This window comes from Euprymna scolopes, chromosome 46 (assembly GCF_053919585.1).
Source record: "Euprymna scolopes isolate OS-2025 chromosome 46, ASM5391958v1, whole genome shotgun sequence".
In the NCBI taxonomy this organism is placed as follows: domain Eukaryota; kingdom Metazoa; phylum Mollusca; class Cephalopoda; order Sepiida; family Sepiolidae; genus Euprymna; species Euprymna scolopes.
This window is the reverse complement of record NC_136527.1, coordinates 94,329,855-94,348,185: the sequence shown is the minus strand read 5'-3', so window position 1 is coordinate 94,348,185 and position 18,331 is coordinate 94,329,855. Positions and strand designations below refer to the sequence as shown.

The 18,331-nt window shown below is 36.6% G+C and overlaps 1 protein-coding gene across 2 annotated transcripts in view; it reads left to right on the top strand.

Moving 5' to 3' along the window:
* The window catches only part of LOC145270061 (nuclear valosin-containing protein-like), a 31,951-nt gene that overhangs the window by 3,156 nt on the left and 10,464 nt on the right, over positions 1–18,331 (top strand). The window contains exons 2-3 of one of the 2 annotated variants that reach the window (XM_080125664.1): positions 14,407–14,488; positions 16,536–16,609. In XM_080125664.1, coding sequence (XP_079981790.1) covers positions 14,408–14,488; positions 16,536–16,609 — 155 coding nt within the window. In that variant the 5' untranslated portion in view covers position 14,407. Of the gene's footprint in view, positions 1–14,301; positions 14,489–16,535; positions 16,610–18,331 lie in introns of those variants that run through there. The other variant, XM_080125663.1, reaches the window with a different exon arrangement.

Sequence of the window (18,331 nt, the reverse complement as noted above, 5' to 3'; positions counted from 1 at the left end):
AACAGGCAGTTTACGATTTGAAATGCATCATTAAAATGATAGTTCTTTCAACTTTATATTTTTATTTCGTCGTCTTCAAGTCCAATGTAAATAAGTTCTTGATGAGCCGTTCCTCTTAAATAATCTAATTTACCAAATTTAAACTTCTAACGATTACTATGATATTGTCTTTGACTACTGTACACACTTTAACCCTTATCCTCGAGTGGCCTCTGGGACTTGATAAGTAGTGATTCCTATATAAAATAAAAAAATATTTCACTACTTTGATGGTGAATCTATAGTCAGTCTGTGCTGATTTTCCTTGCGATATTCGTTTTCAGCATACCTGAACACACTGAGGGTTGGCCCCTTTCATATGCCGCCTGTTTAAACATGGTCGCCAGATATTTACATTTAAAAATACACGCATTAATAAAACTAGCTCCAAAACTATTTGTCTCTGTTAGTTTTACTTGCGATATTCGTTTTCAGCATACCTTAACAAACTGAGGGTTGGTCCCTTTCATATGCCGCCTGTTCAAAGATAGTCGCCAGTGATTTACATTTCAAAATACACGCATTAATATAACTAGCTCCAAAACTATTTGTCTCTGCTAATTTTCCTTGCGATATTCGTTTTCAGCATACCTGAACGCTTTTAAAATCAACATTTCGAATGTTAACGAAATACACACACAGACACACACACACACGTAAACCCAGTGAAAGTGTCTGCTGTCGATAAGCTAGTTGTAAATTAGATTACTCTCTGATGAGTTTTAGTCTAGCCACACTGTGATACAGCGGAACAGTCCGTCTGTTTTGCATAACTCAGTGAAAGTGTCGACTGTAGATTAACTAGTTGTAAATTCTTAAAGGAGAAGCCCCTTTAAGAAGAGACTTGAAGACTTATCGGCCAACCTGGGCAGTGCGTTGTAAACAGAAATCCATTTCAGACTGAACTTTTTCCAAAACTTAGTTCGTCTTCAAAGTGACAAGAATGCCGACACTCGACTTATTGTCGCCACCCCGATCTTCGCACCATTACGCTAATAAAATTGTTCTTTGCCTGGGATCAAAATGGCGAATCTCAATTTGAATTGAGAAAGTCAAGCTAAATACAAGGACGATTCATATAAATTATAGCTGTTGATTTAATGTATTGAATATTAAAACTTTGTCAAACGGAGATGATATAGAAAGCTGGGGAGCGAAACACACACACACACACACACACACACACACACACACAAACACAGAGTAATGATTCGTGTTTTGTGTGTTGGTGTGTTTAAGTATTTGTGTGTGTGTTTATGCGAGTGCGTGTATGTGTGTTTATGCAAGTATGTGTGTATGTGTGCGTTTATATAGAGTGTGTGCCTCTCAGCTGTCTCCGTTTCTTCTCCCTTCCTCGTTGACGTGATGGCGGAGAGCGTAGACACACATATTTCTCTCTCTCTCTCTCTCTCTTCTCCCCCCTTTGCCCCTCTTTCTCTTTCTGTCTCCCTCCCTCTCTCTCTCTCCCTTCTCCCCCCTTTCCTTTTCTGTCTCCATCTCTCATATATATATATATATATATATATATATATATATATATATATATATATATATATATAAACTTCGTAACAGGAGCACGGAGAAGCCAGAGAGAGAGAGAGAGAGAGAGAGAGAGAGAGAGAGAGAGAGAAAGAGAGAGAGAGAGAGAGAGAGGTTAGCAGCAAATGGTCTTTGGTCAGAATGAAGGAAAAAAAACGGTTATTTTTACGACCTACCCCAGCGTAGTATAAACATCCAACCTCTCCTTGAAAAAATATATGCATCCTATGCAGTTGTGCTACCGTGCCGAAATAAAAACATTATTATTTAGAAATCTATTCTTTGTACTGTCATCTAACAATGTAATCAATATGTCGTGAAACTTGAATTGAACGAGGAATAATTCCGAGTGAAAAATCGAGTATCGCTTTTAGATAAACTCGACATCAGGTCAAATTCATTTAGTTTAGATTTAGCTTGTTCACATAATGTTGATGCATTAGAAACATGTTTTGTTTTTTAAGTTTTGCATGCATAATACTTAATGGATTTTAAATAGAAATGATTCATTCGTTTATTAATAATTAATAAAAGCAAAATAAAACTATTTTACTATTTTTTAACCTGGTTGCGACCTTTTGACTATTTTTTTTCTCTGGTCGCTATCTTTAAATATTACCCCGTATCCAACTAAGTACCGACTTTTCTATACGATAGCAAGTCTGCGTAAAGTAAACACTATCAGAGTAGAAGGATTTCCGACCTTTAGGGACCCCAGCAGTGAACCGTCGTGAACCGAACCGCTGTGATTTTGCCATTGTACGTCGAGGTGGTATGGGTTCATCAGAGCACATCCCATTAAAGTACTTGTAAACAAGGATGCAACACCGAGGCGATGGGACAGACTTTGGAGATTGACCTATAGCACGGGGCCTATTAGATTACTCTTTTTTTGTTGTTGTTTTTGTGCTCAACGATAAAAACCGACTTCTTCATTTGTGTTTGCTTCTCATTTTCGCTTTTGCTCTGATAAGCGTTTCGCTAATGTGAAAAAGAAAACATGTTCGAACGTTTGCTGACATTTATTGGATGTGTTGCTACCAGTATTTTGCTTAATTTTCGAGTTTGGAGCGATTATCGAGTCTCACAAGATGTCTGTAAAATGTCAGACACTTCTTTATTGTTCTAACTTAAAACCGTGCGCTACTTTTGTGTGTGTTAAATAAACGTTTTAAAATAAGTTAAAACAACAAAAATGTGATCTAGGTACGTAGAAGAGTAACTTATCTTGCCTTTGGTAACATTCATTTTCTTATATATTTATTTGTTCACTACTTTTTCGTTTTGTTCTCTTGAATGCGAAATATTCGCCGTGGAATTTCCACGGGTCACGATTATTTCGTTTTATTAATCTTAAGTTTCATAGAATAAAAAGTTCAGACACAACTTTGTCGAGCGATTTATAATCGATTTCATTTAACTTCTGTTTGACCCCGGCACGTACGATCCTTTCTCTCCTTCCCCCACTCTCTCTCTCTTCTTTAGCTTGGTGACAAGCGATATGCTTATGTGTGCGTGTGTGTGTGTGTGTGTGTGTATGTGTGTACATGCGTGCGTATGTGTGTTGTCGTGTTCACCAAAATTTAAAAAAATAAAAACTTTTTTCCCCGACCGACCGGATTAGGGTTGTGAGGTGTGGTTAGAGTTCATGAAAATAAATGTTAGCAATAAAAACTTTTTAAAACCAAGTTAGAAAAAAGAAAACAATTTGCTTCCCCCACCAAATTATCATATATTGGAGCGTCTAAATTAAGATTCTACTTTTTTTTTTAGGCGATGTAATAAACCATATTTTAGAGTAGGGTGCCTCCTGTCTTTACTTTGGTTTGTATATTTTTCATGTAGCAAAAATGCTTCCGGGAGATCTTTTTAGGATTCTAAAGGTTTGCCTTTTTTTACACTTTTTATTATCTTCGAAAAATGTACACAAATGTAAACAAGCAGTTTACGATTTGAAAGGCATCGTTAAAATGATATTTTTCGCGAGTTCTTTCAACTGTATAGTTTTTATTTCGTCGTCTTCAAGTCCAATGTAAACAAGTTCTTGATGAGCCGTTCATCTTAAGTAATCCAATTTACCAAATTTACACTTCTAACGATTACTATGATATTGTCCATTGACCACTGTACACTCTTTAACCCCTCGAGTGGTCTCTGGGCCTTGATAGTCAGTGATTCCTTTGTAAAATAAAATAAAAACATTTCAATACTTTGATGGTGAATCTATAGTCAGACTATGCTAATTTTCCTTGCGATATTCGTTTTCAACATACCTGAACAAACTGAGGGTTTGCCCCTTTCATATGCCGCCTGTTCAAACATGGTCGCCAGTGATTTACATTTCAAAATATACGCATTAGTATCTCGAAATATACGCATTAGTATCTCGAAAACTATTTGTCTGTGCCTTGCGATATTCGTTTTCAGCATACCCGAACGATTTTAAAATAGACAGGCCGAATGTTAACGAACCACACACACACAAAAAGACACACACACACACACACACGTAAACTCAGTGAAAGTGTCTACTGTCGATAAGGTAGTTGTAAATTAGATTACTGGCTCTTATGAGTTTTAGTCTAACCATCCTTTACAACTGTGATACAGTAGAACAGTCCGTCTCTGGACAATTAGCAGTGTATCGCATAACTCAATGACAGTGTCGAATGTTGACTAGCTAGTTGTAAGTTAGGTTACTGGCTCTGATGAGTTACACTCTAACCACCCTTAATAACTGTGATACAGCGGAACAGTCCGTTTTTGGACAAGTGGCGGTGATCGCATAACTCTTTGAAAGTGCCGAATGTCTATTAGCTAGTTGAAACTTAGATTACTGGCTTTAATGAGTTTCAGTCTAACCGCACTTAATAACTTTGATACAACGGAAGAGTCCGTCTGTTTCGCATAACTCATTGACAGTGTCGCGTGTCGATTAGCTAGTTGTAACTTCGTAGCCGAATGCCCCTTTAAGAAGAGACTTGAAGATAATAATTATTGTTATTTGTATTGTTATTCTTATCGTCCAGCCATGATGCACGTGCAGAAATCCATTTCCAACTCAACTGTGTTAAAAAAAACTTACTTCGAGACAAGAACGCCGACACTCGACTTCGAGACGAGTTTTCCCGGGACAAGTTTTCCGGGCACTGGTATAAGTGCTATGGATTCATCAGAGCACATCTCATTAAAGTACTTGTAAACAGGGATGCAACACTGAGGCGATGGGACAGACTTTGGAGATTGGCCTATAGCACGGGGCCTATTAGATTAGATACTCTTTTTGTTTTTGTTTTTGTGCTCAACGATAAAAACCGACTTCTTCATTTGTGTTTGCTTCTCATTTTAACTTTTGCTCTTATAAGAGTTTCGCTAATGTGAAAAAGAAAACATGTTCGAACGTTTGCTGACATTTATTGGATGTGTTGCTACCAGTATTTTGCTTAATTTTCGAGTTTGGAGCGATTGTCGAGTCTCACAAGATGACTGTAAAATGTCAGACACTTTCTTTATTGTTCTAACTTAAAACTGTGCGCTATTTTGTTTGTGTTAAATAAACGTTTTAAAATAAGTTAAAACAACATTTTCTCATATATTTATTTGTTCACTACTTTTTCGTTTTGTTCTTATTGAATGCGAAATATTCGCCGTGGAATTTCCACGGGTCACGATTATTTCGTTTTATTAATCTTAAGTTTCATAGAATAAAAAGTTCAGACACAACTTTGTCGAGCCATTTTTTAAAACTTACGTTTGACCCCGGCACGTGCAGTGCAGAGAACACGACCCTTTCTCTCCTTCCCCCACTTTCTCTCTTCTTTAGCTCGGTGACAAGCGAATGCTTATGTGTGCGTGCGTGCGTGCGTGTGTGTGTGTGTGTGTGCGTGCGTGCGTGCGACGTGCCAACGTCAAACGAAGTTTAAATTAAAATTCATTTCGTCGGTTTCAACAAAATTTTAAAAAAGTAAAAACTTTTTCCCGACCGGCCGGATTAGGGTTGTGAGGTGTGGTTAGAGTTCATGAAAATAAATGTTAGCAATAAAAACTTTTTAAAACCAAGTTAGAAAAAAGAACACAATTTGCTTCCCCACCAAATTATCGTATTATTGGAGGCCCCGATTCTTCTTTATTTTAAGCGATGTAATAAACCATATTTTTGAGTAGGTTTCCTCCTCTCTTTATTTTGGTTTGTATATTTTTTATGTTGCAAAAATGCTTCCCGGAGATCTTTTTAGGATTCTAAACGTTTACTTTTTTTTACACTTTTTATTATCTTCGAAAAATGTACACAAATGTAAACAAGCAGTTTACGAGTTGAAAGGCATCGTTAAAATATTTTTAACGAGTTCATTAAATTTTATATTTTTATTTCGTCCTCTTCAAGTCCAATGTAAACAAGTTCTTGATAAGCCGTTCCTCTTAAGTAATCCAATTTACAAAATTTATACTTCTAACGATTACTATGATATTGTCCCATACTGCACACTCTTTAAACCCTCGAGTGGTCTCTGGGCCTTGATAAGTAGTGATTCCTTTGTAAAACAAAAAATATTTCAATACTTTGATGTGCTAGTTTTCTTTTTCATTTCAAAATGCACGCATTAATAAAACTGTCTTGAAAACTATTTGTCTGTGCTAACTTTCCTTGCGATATTCGTTTTCAGCATACCTGAACAAAGATAGGGTTGGCCCGTTTCATATGCCGCCTGTTCCAATATGGTCGCCAGTAATTTACATTTCAAAATACACGCATTAATAAAACTAGCTCCAAAACTATTTGTCTCTGCTAATTTTCCTTGCGATATTCGTTTTCAGCATACCTAAACAAACTGATGGTTGCCCCCTTTCATATGCCGCCTGTTCAAACATGGTCATCAGTGATTTACATTTCAAAATACACGCATTAATAAAACTAGCTCCAAAACTATTTATCTCTGCTAATTTTCCTTGCGATATTCGTTTTCAGCATACCTGAACAAACTGAGGGTTGGCCCCTTTCATACACCGCCTGGTTAAACTGTTCAAACAGGGTCGCCAGTGATTTACATTTCAAAATACACGCATTAATAAAACTAGCTCCAAAACTATTTGTCTCTGCTAATTTTCCTTGCGATATTCGTTTTCAGCATACATGAACAAACTGAGGGTTGGCCCCTTTCATATGCCGCCTCTTCAAACATGGTCGCCAGTGATTTACATTTCGCAATACACGCATTAATAAAACTAGCTCCAAGACTATTTTTCTCTGCTAATTTTCCTTGCGATATTCGTTTTCAGCATACCTGAACAAACTGAACGGTTCGAGTTTTCCGGGTACGATTTTTCCAGAGACGAGTTTTCCCGGGACAGGTTTTCCGGGCACTGGTATAAGTGCTATGGGTTCATGAGAGCACATCCCATTAAAGTACTTGTAAACATGGATGCAACACCGAGGCGAAGGGACAGACGTTGGAGATTGACCTATAGCACGCACTATTAGATTAGATACTCTTTTTTTTGTTGTTGTTTTTGTGCTCAACGATAAAAACCGACTTCTTCATTTGTGTTTGCTTCTCATTTTCGCTTTTTCTCTGATAAGTGTTTCGCTAATGTGAAAAAGAAAACTTGTTCGAACGTTTGCTGACATTTATTGGATGTGTTCCTACCAGTATTTTGCTTAATTTTCGAGTTTGGAGCGATTATCGAGTCTCACAAGATGTCTGTAAAATGTCAGACACTTCTTTATTGTTCTAACTTAAAACCGTGCGCTACTTTTGTGTGTGTTAAATAAACGTTTTAAAATAAGTTAAAACAACAAAAATGTGATCTAGGTACGTAGAAGAGTAACTTATCTTGCCTTTGGTAACATTCATTTTCTTATATATTTATTTGTTCACTACTTTTTCCTTTTGTTCTCTTGAATGCGAAATATTCGCCGTGGAATTTCCACGGGTCACGATTATTTCGTTTTATTAATCTTAAGTTTCATAGAATAAAAAGTTCAGACACAACTTTGTCGAGCGATTTATAATCGATTTCATTTAACTTCTGTTTGACCCCGGCACGTACGATCCTTTCTCTCCTTCCCCCACTCTCTCTCTCTCTTCTTTAGCTTGGTGACAAGCGATATGCTTATGTGTGCGTGCGTGTGTGTGTGTGTGTGTGTGTATGTGTGTACATGCGTGCGTATGTGTGTTGTCGTGTTCACCAAAATTTAAAAAAATAAAAACTTTTTTCCCCGACCGACCGGATTAGGGTTGTGAGGTGTGGTTAGAGTTCATGAAAATAAATGTTAGCAATAAAAACTTTTTAAAACCAAGTTAGAAAAAAGAAAACAATTTGCTTCCCCCACCAAATTATCATATATTGGAGCGTCTAAATTAAGATTCTACTTTTTTTTTTAGGCGATGTAATAAACCATATTTTAGAGTAGGGTGCCTCCTGTCTTTACTTTGGTTTGTATATTTTTCATGTAGCAAAAATGCTTCCGGGAGATCTTTTTAGGATTCTAAAGGTTTGCCTTTTTTTACACTTTTTATTATCTTCGAAAAATGTACACAAATGTAAACAAGCAGTTTACGATTTGAAAGGCATCGTTAAAATGATAGTTCTTTCAACTTTATATTTTTATTTCGTCGTCTTCAAGTCCAATGTAAATAAGTTCTTGATGAGCCGTTCCTCTTAAATAATCCAATTTACCAAATGTACACTTCTAACGATTACTATGATATTGTCCATTGACTACTGTACACACTTTAACCCTTATCCTCGAGTGGCCTCTGGGACTTGATAAGTAGTGATTCCTTTATATAAAAAAAATTTCACTACTTTGATGGTGAATCTATAGTCAGTCTGTGCTGATTTTCCTTGCGATATTCGTTTTCAGCATACCTGAACACACTGAGGGTTGGCCCCTTTCATATGCCGCCTGTTAAAACATGGTCGCCAGTGATTTACATTTCAAAATACACGCATTAATAAAACTAGCTCCAAAACTAGTAGTCTGTCTGTCTGTGCTAATTTTCCTTGCGATATTCGTTTTCAGCATACCTGAAAAACTGATGGTTGCCCCCGTTCATATATCACCTGTTCAAACATGCTCGCCAGTGATTTACATTTCAAAATACACGCATTAATAAAACTAGCTACAACAGTATTTGTCTGTGCTCATTTTCCCTGCGATATTCGTTTTCAGCATACCTGAACAAAAAGAGGGTTTGCCCCTTTCATATGCCGCCTGTTAAAACATGGTCGCCAGTGATTTACATTTCAAAATACACGCATAATTTAAACTAGTTCCAAAACTAGTAGTCTGTCTGTCTCTGCTAATTTTTATTGCGATATTCGTTTTCAGCATACCTGAAAAACTGATGGTTGCCCCCGTTCATATGTCGCCTGTTCAAACATGGTCGCCAAGGATTTGCATTTCAAAATACACGCATTAATAAAACTAGCTCCCAAAATAAACTCTGTCTGTGTGTGCTAATTTTCCTTGCGATATTCGTTTTCAGCATACCTGAACAAACTGAGGGTTTGCCCCTTTCATATGCCGCCTGTTCAAACATGGTCGCCAGTGATTTACATTTCAAAATATACGCATTAGTATCTCGAAATATACGTATTAGTATCTCGAAAACTATTTGTCTGTGCCTTGCGATAGTCGTTTTCAGCATACCCGAACGATTTTATAATGGACAGTCCGACTGTTAACGAACCACACACACACAAAAAGACACACACACACACACACACACACACACACGTAAACTCAGTGAAAGTGTCTACTGTCGATAAGGTAGTTGTAAATTAGATTACTGGCTCTTATGAGTTTTAGTCTAACCATCCTTTACAACTGTGATACAGTAGAACAGTCCGTCTCTGGACAATTAGCAGTGTATCGCATAACTCAATGACAGTGTCGAATGTTGACTAGCTAGTTGTAAGTTAGGTTACTGGCTCTGATGAGTTACACTCTAACAACCCTTAATAACTGTGATACAGCGGAACAGTCCGTTTTTGGACAAGTGGCGGTGATCGCATAACTCATTGAAAGTGCCGAATGTCTATTAGCTAGTTGAAACTTAGATTACTGGCTTTAATGAGTTTCAGTCTAACCACACTTAATAACTTTGATACAGCGGAAGAGTCCGTCTGTTTCGAATAACTCATTGACAGTGTCGCGTGTCGATTAGCTAGTTGTAACTTCGTAGCCGAATGCCCCTTTAAGAAGAGACTTGAAGATAATAATTATTGTTATTTGTATTGTTATTCTTATCGTCCAGCCATGATGCACGTGCAGAAATCCATTTCCAACTCAACTGTGTTAAAAAAAACTTACTTCGAGACAAGAACGCCGACACTCGACTTCGAGACGAGTTTTCCCGGGACAAGTTTTCCGGGCACTGGTATAAGTGCTATGGATTCATCAGAGCACATCTCATTAAAGTACTTGTAAACAGGGATGCAACACTGAGGCGATGGGACAGACTTTGGAGATTGACCTATAGCACGGGGCCTATTAGATTAGATACTCTTTTTGTTTTTGTTTTTGTGCTCAACGATAAAAACCGACTTCTTCATTTGTGTTTGCTTCTCATTTTAACTTTTGCTCTAATAAGAGTTTCGCTAATGTGAAAAAGAAAACATGTTCGAACGTTTGCTGACATTTATTGGATGTGTTGCTACCAGTATTTTGCTTAATTTTCGAGTTTGGAGCGATTGTCGAGTCTCACAAGATGACTGTAAAATATCAGACACTTCTTTATTGTTCTAACTTAAAACTGTGCGCTACTTTTGTTTGTGTTAAATAAACGTTTTAAAATAAGTTAAAACAACATTTTCTCATATATTTATTTGTTCACTACTTTTTCGTTTTGTTCTTATTGAATGCGAAATATTCGCCGTGGAATTTCCACGGGTCACGATTATTTCGTTTTATTAATCTTAAGTTTCATAGAATAAAAAGTTCAGACACAACTTTGTCGAGCCATTTTTTAAAACTTACGTTTGACCCCGGCACGTGCAGTGCAGAGAACACGACCCTTTCTCTCCTTCCCCCACTTTCTCTCTTCTTTAGCTCGGTGACAAGCGAATGCTTATGTGTGCGTGCGTGCGTGCGTGTGTGTGTGTGTGTGTGTGTGCGTGCGTGCGTGCGACGTGCCAACGTCAAACGAAGTTTAAATTAAAATTCATTTCGTCGGTTTCAACAAAATTTTAAAAAAGTAAAAACTTTTTCCCGACCGGCCGGATTAGGGTTGTGAGGTGTGGTTAGAGTTCATGAAAATAAATGTTAGCAATAAAAACTTTTTAAAACCAAGTTAGAAAAAAGAACACAATTTGCTTCCCCACCAAATTATCGTATTATTGGAGGCCCCGATTCTTCTTTATTTTAAGCGATGTAATAAACCATATTTTTGAGTAGGTTTCCTCCTCTCTTTATTTTGGTTTGTATATTTTTTATGTTGCAAAAATGCTTCCGGGAGATCTTTTTAGGATTCTAAACGTTTACTTTTTTTTACACTTTTTATTATCTTCGAAAAATGTACACAAATGTAAACAAGCAGTTTACGAGTTGAAAGGCATCGTTAAAATATTTTTAGCGAGTTCATTAAATTTTATATTTTTATTTCGTCCTCTTCAAGTCCAATGTAAACAAGTTCTTGATAAGCCGTTCCTCTTAAGTCATCCAATTTACAAAATTTATACTTCTAACGATTACTATGATATTGTCCCATACTGCACACTCTTTAAACCCTCGAGTGGTCTCTGGGCCTTGATAAGTAGTGATTCCTTTGTAAAACAAAAAATATTTCAATACTTTGATGTGCTAGTTTTCCTTTTCATTTCAAAATGCACGCATTAATAAAACTGTCTTGAAAACTATTTGTCTGTGCTAACTTTCCTTGCGATATTCGTTTTCAGCATACCTGAACAAAGATAGGGTTGGCCCGTTTCATATGCCGCCTGTTCCAATATGGTCGCCAGTAATTTACATTTCAAAATACATGCATTAATAAAACTAGCTCGAAAACTATTTGTCTCTGCTAATTTTCCTTGCGATATTCGTTTTCAGCATACCTGAACAAACTGAGGGTTGGCCCCTTTCATATGCCGCCTGTTCAAACATGGGCGCCAGTGATCTACATTTCAAAATGCACGCATTAACTAAAACTAGCTCCAAAACTAGTAGTCTGTCTGTGCTAATTTTCCTTGCGATATTCGTTTTCAGCATACCTGAACAAACTGGATGCAACACTGAGGCGATGGGACAGACTTTGGAGATTGACCTATAGCACGGGGCCTATTAGATTAGATACTCTTTTTGTTTTTGTTTTTGTGCTCAACGATAAAAACCGACTTCTTCATTTGTTTTTGCTTCTCATTTTCGCTTTTGCTCTGATAAGAGTTTCGCTAATGTGAAAAAGAAAACATGTTCGAACGTTTGCTGACATTTATTGGATGTGTTGCTACCAGTATTTTGCTTAATTTTCGAGTTTGGAGCGATTATCGAGTCTCACAAGATGACTTTAAAATGTCAGACACTTTCTTTATTGTTCTAACTTAAAACTGTGCGCTACTTTTGTTTGTGTTAAATAAACGTTTTAAAATAAGTTAAAACAACAAAAATGTGATCTAGGTAGGTAGAAGGGTAACTTATCTTGCCTTTGGTAACATTCATTTTCTTATATATTTATTTGTTCACTACTTTTTCGTTTTGTTCTTATTGAATGCGAAATATTCGCCGTGGAATTTCCACGGGTCACGATTATTTCGTTTTATTAATCTTAAGTTTCATAGAATAAAAAGTTCAGACACAACTTTGTGGAGCCATTTTTAATCGATTTCATTTAACTTCTGTTTGACCCCGGCACGTGCAGTGCAGAGAACACGATCCTTTTCTCTCCTTCCCCCACCTTCTCTCTTCTTTAGCTTGGTGACATGCGTGCTTATGTGTGCGTTTGTGTGTGTGTATGCGTGTGTGCGTGCGTGCGTTTCACCAAAATAGGGTGGCCTCTCCTCTCTTTATTTTGGTTTGTATATTTTTCATGTTGCAAAAATGCTCCCGGGAGATCTTTTTAGGATTCTGAAGGTTTGCTCTTTTTTTACACTTTTTAAACGCAAAAAATGTAAACAGGCAGTTTACGATTTGAAAGGCATCGTTAAAATCGTATTTTTCGCTAGTTCTTTCAACTTTATATTTTTACTTCGTCGTCTTCAAGTCCAATGTAAATAAGTTCTTGATGAGCCGTTCCTCTTAAGTAATCCAATTTACCAAATTGACACTTCTAACGATTACTATGATATTGTCCAATTGACTACTGTACACACTTTAACCCTTATCCTCGAGTTGCCTCTGGGGCTTGATAAGTAGTGATTCCTTTATAAAATAAAAAAATATTTCAATACTATGATGGTGAATCTATAGTCAGTCTGTGCTAATTTTCTTTGCGATATTCGTTTTCAGCATACCTGAACAAACTGAGGGTTGGCCCCTTTCATATGCCACCTATTCAAACATGGTCGCCAGGGATTTACATTTCACAATACACGCATTAATAAAACTAGCTCCAAAACTAGTAGTCTGTCTATCTGTCTCTGCTAATTTTCCTTGCGATATTCGTTTTCAGCATACCTGAACAAATTGAGGGTTGGCCCCTTCCATATGCCGCCTGTTTAAACATGGTCGCCAGTGATTTACATTTCAAAATACACACATTAATAAAACTAGCAACAAAACTATTTGTCTCTGCTAATTTTCCTTGCGATATTCGTTTTCAGCATACCTGAACGCTTTTAAAATCAACATTTCGAATGTTAACGTAACACACACACACACACACACACACACACACGTAAACTCATTGATAGTGTCTACCGTCGATAAGCTAGTTGTAAATTAGATTACTCTCTGATGAGTTTTAGTCTAGCCACACTGTGATACAGCGGAACAGTCCGTCTGTTTGGCATAACTCAGTGAAAGTGTCGACTGTCGATTAACTAGTTGTAAATTCTTAAAGGAGAAGCCCCTTTAAGAAGAGACTTGAAGATAATAATTATTGTTATTATTTGTTGCTATTCTTATCGGCCAACCTGGGCCGTGCATTGTAAACAAAAATCCATTTCAAACTGAACTTTTTCAAAACTTAGTTCTTCTTCAAAGTGACAAGAATGCCGACACTCGACCGTATGTAGTGGTCGCTACATCAAAACAGCAAATTAGTGACGACCACTAGACCACCGATTCAAAGAGCTGGAACAAAGGAAGCAGGGAACAGAACACATGCAATAATAATATTTATAGAAAAGACTGAGACAAGTAACATCACGTCTGTGTGTGAGAGGGAGAGAAGTTGCAGAGAAAACTCTATGAGAAGCCAAGACCTGGAAGGGTGGACATTCTAAACATAGCAAATATCACAGCCTGATAGATAAAAGGCCACCAATATGGTCAAACTAATTGTCAAGGACGTATCATCGACTTGTATGAGCAACATCTACTTGAGTTGTGTGTAAGTTAGTTAACGAATTAAAAAACAAATATTAATTCGTGATAAACCTGTTCTTTCGGCAGCCTGTAAGATCTCATACAGACAGAAGGAGTGAAGAGTTGTATCAGCTGTGCGTCGTATTTTGCAGTTGAGATGTTCTTGATTGTAGAATGTAGAGTGTTGGCAGTGTGGCATTGTTGCCTCTTGTTTTTTTTTAAATCACAAATACACATAGGATGAAGACAATTTTTAATAAGGGACATAATCTCGGCTAACACCGTCAAAGGGAGATAATTTTGCTAAAACAACCTATTTGATTTTATTTATTTTTCTAAATTTATACGATCTTTTCCAAATTTAGGATGAGTTCAAAAAAGAAATCCGGTTCCAGCAAAGATTCTTTTTATTTAGCAGATGCCAAACTTATTCCACGGATTCGGCAGGTAAACAACGCCATTTTTTTTTTAAAAGAAAACATTTTTATTTTTTTAAATTTCTAATCGTTTCTCGCGATCACCAACTAAAAATGCGAACACGTGTTCTCTTGCACATGTTTCGACATTATCAATAAGGATGTTTTCTTTTGTGTATGAATTCATTTATAAATGAGAGTTCGTTCTTTTCTAGCATAGTGGCTCTTAAAAACAAAATAAAACCGCGATGCTTTTATTTTGTTTTTTTTTTTGTATATTCACAATGACACTTACTTAAAAAAAAAAAAAAAAAAAAAAACACGGAAAAATCGGGAAACACTATTGGGACGGAATTTCGAAAATCATAATCCGGTACTAGTGCACTTGCTGATTGATCAGCGCTATTTTTTAAAATCGTATTTCCAATTTTAATAAAAGTTTTATGATATGTTTTTTTTTATTCAATTGTAAGGTTAAATTATACAATAGGTACAAAATACCCTCCCCTCCCCATGTTAAGAATGGCTTTTTAAATAATAACGTTAATATTTCAGCACGGATCAATAAGTGCACTAGTACCCATAATCCTGAATTTCACATGAAAAGAATCGTATCTACGTATTCCTCGTATTTTTAAGATGATTATATCCAAAAATTACGAAAATCGATAAGGTAGAAAATTATTTATTAAAGAAAATAAACAATAGACTTTGATGAAAACGATCGTAAGACACAGGAGAGTTCAAAAGGGAGGTAATTTTCCGTTTTGTTTAAACAAGATAGCAGCAATTTTTCTCCTGCTAACACGATTAAAGTTTTTTTTTTAATAATTCAGTAATATTCAGGTAATTTCGACTGTATAATTTGGAAGGTGGTACCATTGTAACTTATTAGAATTGACAAGAAAATCAGTTGAGACCATTGTTTTTTTTTTTAAATCTGAAAACTCACTTTATCGACTACAAAATCTCGTGCCAATTCTGTAGAAGCACCGAAAGTCTATACAGAACGAAGATGTCATATTCCAAAAATCACTTAAACCGATCCATTAGTTTTTTTAAACTAAGAAAATCCAAATTTATGATTTTACTACTAAATTGTTATTGAACATAAGGCTGATAATGCTTATTAAGAGTCGACAGATCAAGTTTTTTTTATGTAATTGTTTTAAGCAAAAACGAGGTAAATATACAGATACGCTACAACAGAACACAGACCACTCTAATTTGTTTTTATATAGGTAATTGAGGTCGCTGACAACGAATCTGATAGTCAAACTTGGGGCAAATTTACCGTTTGCATGGTATTAACCCCTGAACCCACGAACTACTTTCCACTATTTTGTAGCTTCCGTTTACGTTACGAGCGCGGTGTTCTGTTGTAGCGTATCTGGATATTTACCAAAAACAATATTACGTACTTAATTGTCATGGCGAAAAATTTTCGGCGAAAATAGTAATAATCCAAAAATGACGAAAAATCAATGAGTAGAAAGTTATTTATAGTTCTAAGCAATTAAAAAAAAATTGGGTAAAATTGCGTTTTTCGGTGCAAGTCTATAAATGATCCACAAGTAATCTTTTTTACTATAAAAATCTGAAAAAAAATCTTTATAATGTACGTACTTGTCACTGCATGAAGATGTCATATTCCAAAAATCACGTAAATCGATCAAGTATTTTTTTAATTTAAGAAAATCAAATATTATGCAACATTTTATCGAAGAAAAACTTCACTCCATCTTGTTTTTGAATGATACACTGCTAGCGACACCTATTGGGAATGTTTGGAATATAAGATCAGCAAGGGGCAGACAATCGACTTTTCACACTATAGAAAAAAAAACTTGGAAAATTAAGACATTTATAAGTTTTTGAGGATGTTGAAAATGAAAATAACGTTTAAAATTCCAGCAAACGAGTAGTTTCCAAGATATGAAGAAATGTTAGTTTAAAGAAAGTGAGGGATCACTTTTCTATAATAATTTAACGTATAATGATCACTCACTTTATGGCCACCACTAGTAAATGTAAAGCCCTGAATATGATAATGATTTCTGTTTCTTTTGTTTCGACAGTATTTGTCTAGTCATGGAAGAAGCAAAAGTTTTAGTGTTGGCACGATGGCCAGAGATCTGCAGTCGTCATATGGGTAAGCGAAAATCAAACTTGAATTTTTTTAAATTTTTTTACCATACCAGCGTATTAGATTCATCCTTTTTTTTATTTTTTTACATAGGAGTCACCACTTATCAAGGTCCAGAGGCCACTCGAGGATAAGGGTTAAAGAGTGCACATTATCAGAATCATAGTAATCGTCAGTAGTGGAGATTTGTTAAATTTGTTAACTTAAGTGGAACGGCTCATCAAGAACTTGTTTGCATTAGACTTGAAGATGGCCATAAATGATGACTCCCAAGTTAAAAAAAAAAACAAAAACAAAGGAGGGGTGGGGGTGAATCTGTTACGCTGGTATGGTCATGTGGAATGTGTTCCAAGACCTTGAATCTTTACTTAGTGTTTTTCCTTTTTGAAAACTACCTCCGCAATTTCCGGGACTATACTCTTGTGGGAACAAGATGTTTTTTTTGATTGGAATTGTTTCATTGTACCATTGATTGGTTTGGCGTCTCAAATTATCTCTTGCAAAAAAAAAAAAATGCTTATTTTTGCTTGGTTGATTATCTCCCTTATGTAAAATTGTTCATGAACTCCTTTAGCGCCTCCTTTTAGGTGACGAGCTGCATGCCTAATCATTGAAGACGTCGCTTTAACATGACAGAAATTTAAGATTGAGATGTTGGCAAAGAATGCGTTTAGTCCTCTCCAATTGCAAAAACTTAGACACCAGGGTCGGAAAATGGGATTGAGAAGTCAGTGATCCCGAAGAGGGGCACTCTGATCTGCAAAAAGAGTCTGGACAGCCCTGTCGGGATTCTCCGGTAAGAGCGCCTCGGTGATTAGCAATAAACCAGCCGTTTCTCAAAGAGAGAAGGCAAAGCTTGGAAGGGTGGACCTCTTAGAACTGCACAGAACTAAACTTCTACTGCAAAATCGTATCCGGAACCGTATCATTACAGGAATGGTCTAATCTCTGTTGGTTTTGGGGGCCCAGCATAAATCAGTTTAATATGGAGGCAATTCAGACCCTCTCTCAAAAAGGAGGGGCAGGGAGGCACTCTGGAGTAGGTAACTACTGGGAAGACGGCCGAACAAAGACGTACTCTATTTTCATCGAAGCCTGACGTCATGTGTCAGTAAAAATAGGTAAGATAGAAGGGGTCCATTTAATCATGGCCGTATATCTGAAATTGAAAATTGTGAACCTGTGTTGTTGTCGTTATTATTGGCTCACAAGGAGCCTTCACATAGTTTCTCCTTGAAAACAGCCTGCGCTGTTCCCTGAAAGCTGAGTGACAACATGTCAGCACTCTCCATCTCTTTTGATAAGATTTGCAAATAAATTTGCATTATCCCAACAGCTGCTTACCATCGATTTCTCGTTGGCAGCGGCTATTGGTCTTCACTGGAATTTGAGTAGCTTTAAGCCTCCTCAAGGTTCCAATCAACAGAAACCAGATCATTACAGGAATGGTATGATCTCTGTTAATTCTGGGGGCACAGGATAAACATCCCTAGCCGAGGTAAGGTGGAACATGGTCAGCAAGATGCGACAGAGATATTCTTGTTAAAGATTTCCAGCTTCTGCCGATCAGCCTCATTGACCCTCATGCGTCTTTCAAACTTTTCTATTCAAAGTCAATCTTTGCTATTCGCACAGATCACCCGCTAGTCGTTGTTAAAACCTTAGTTTCCGCTAAATCAGCCACGGTCATTGTCTCGCTACCATAGACGAAAATCAGCCAGATGACAG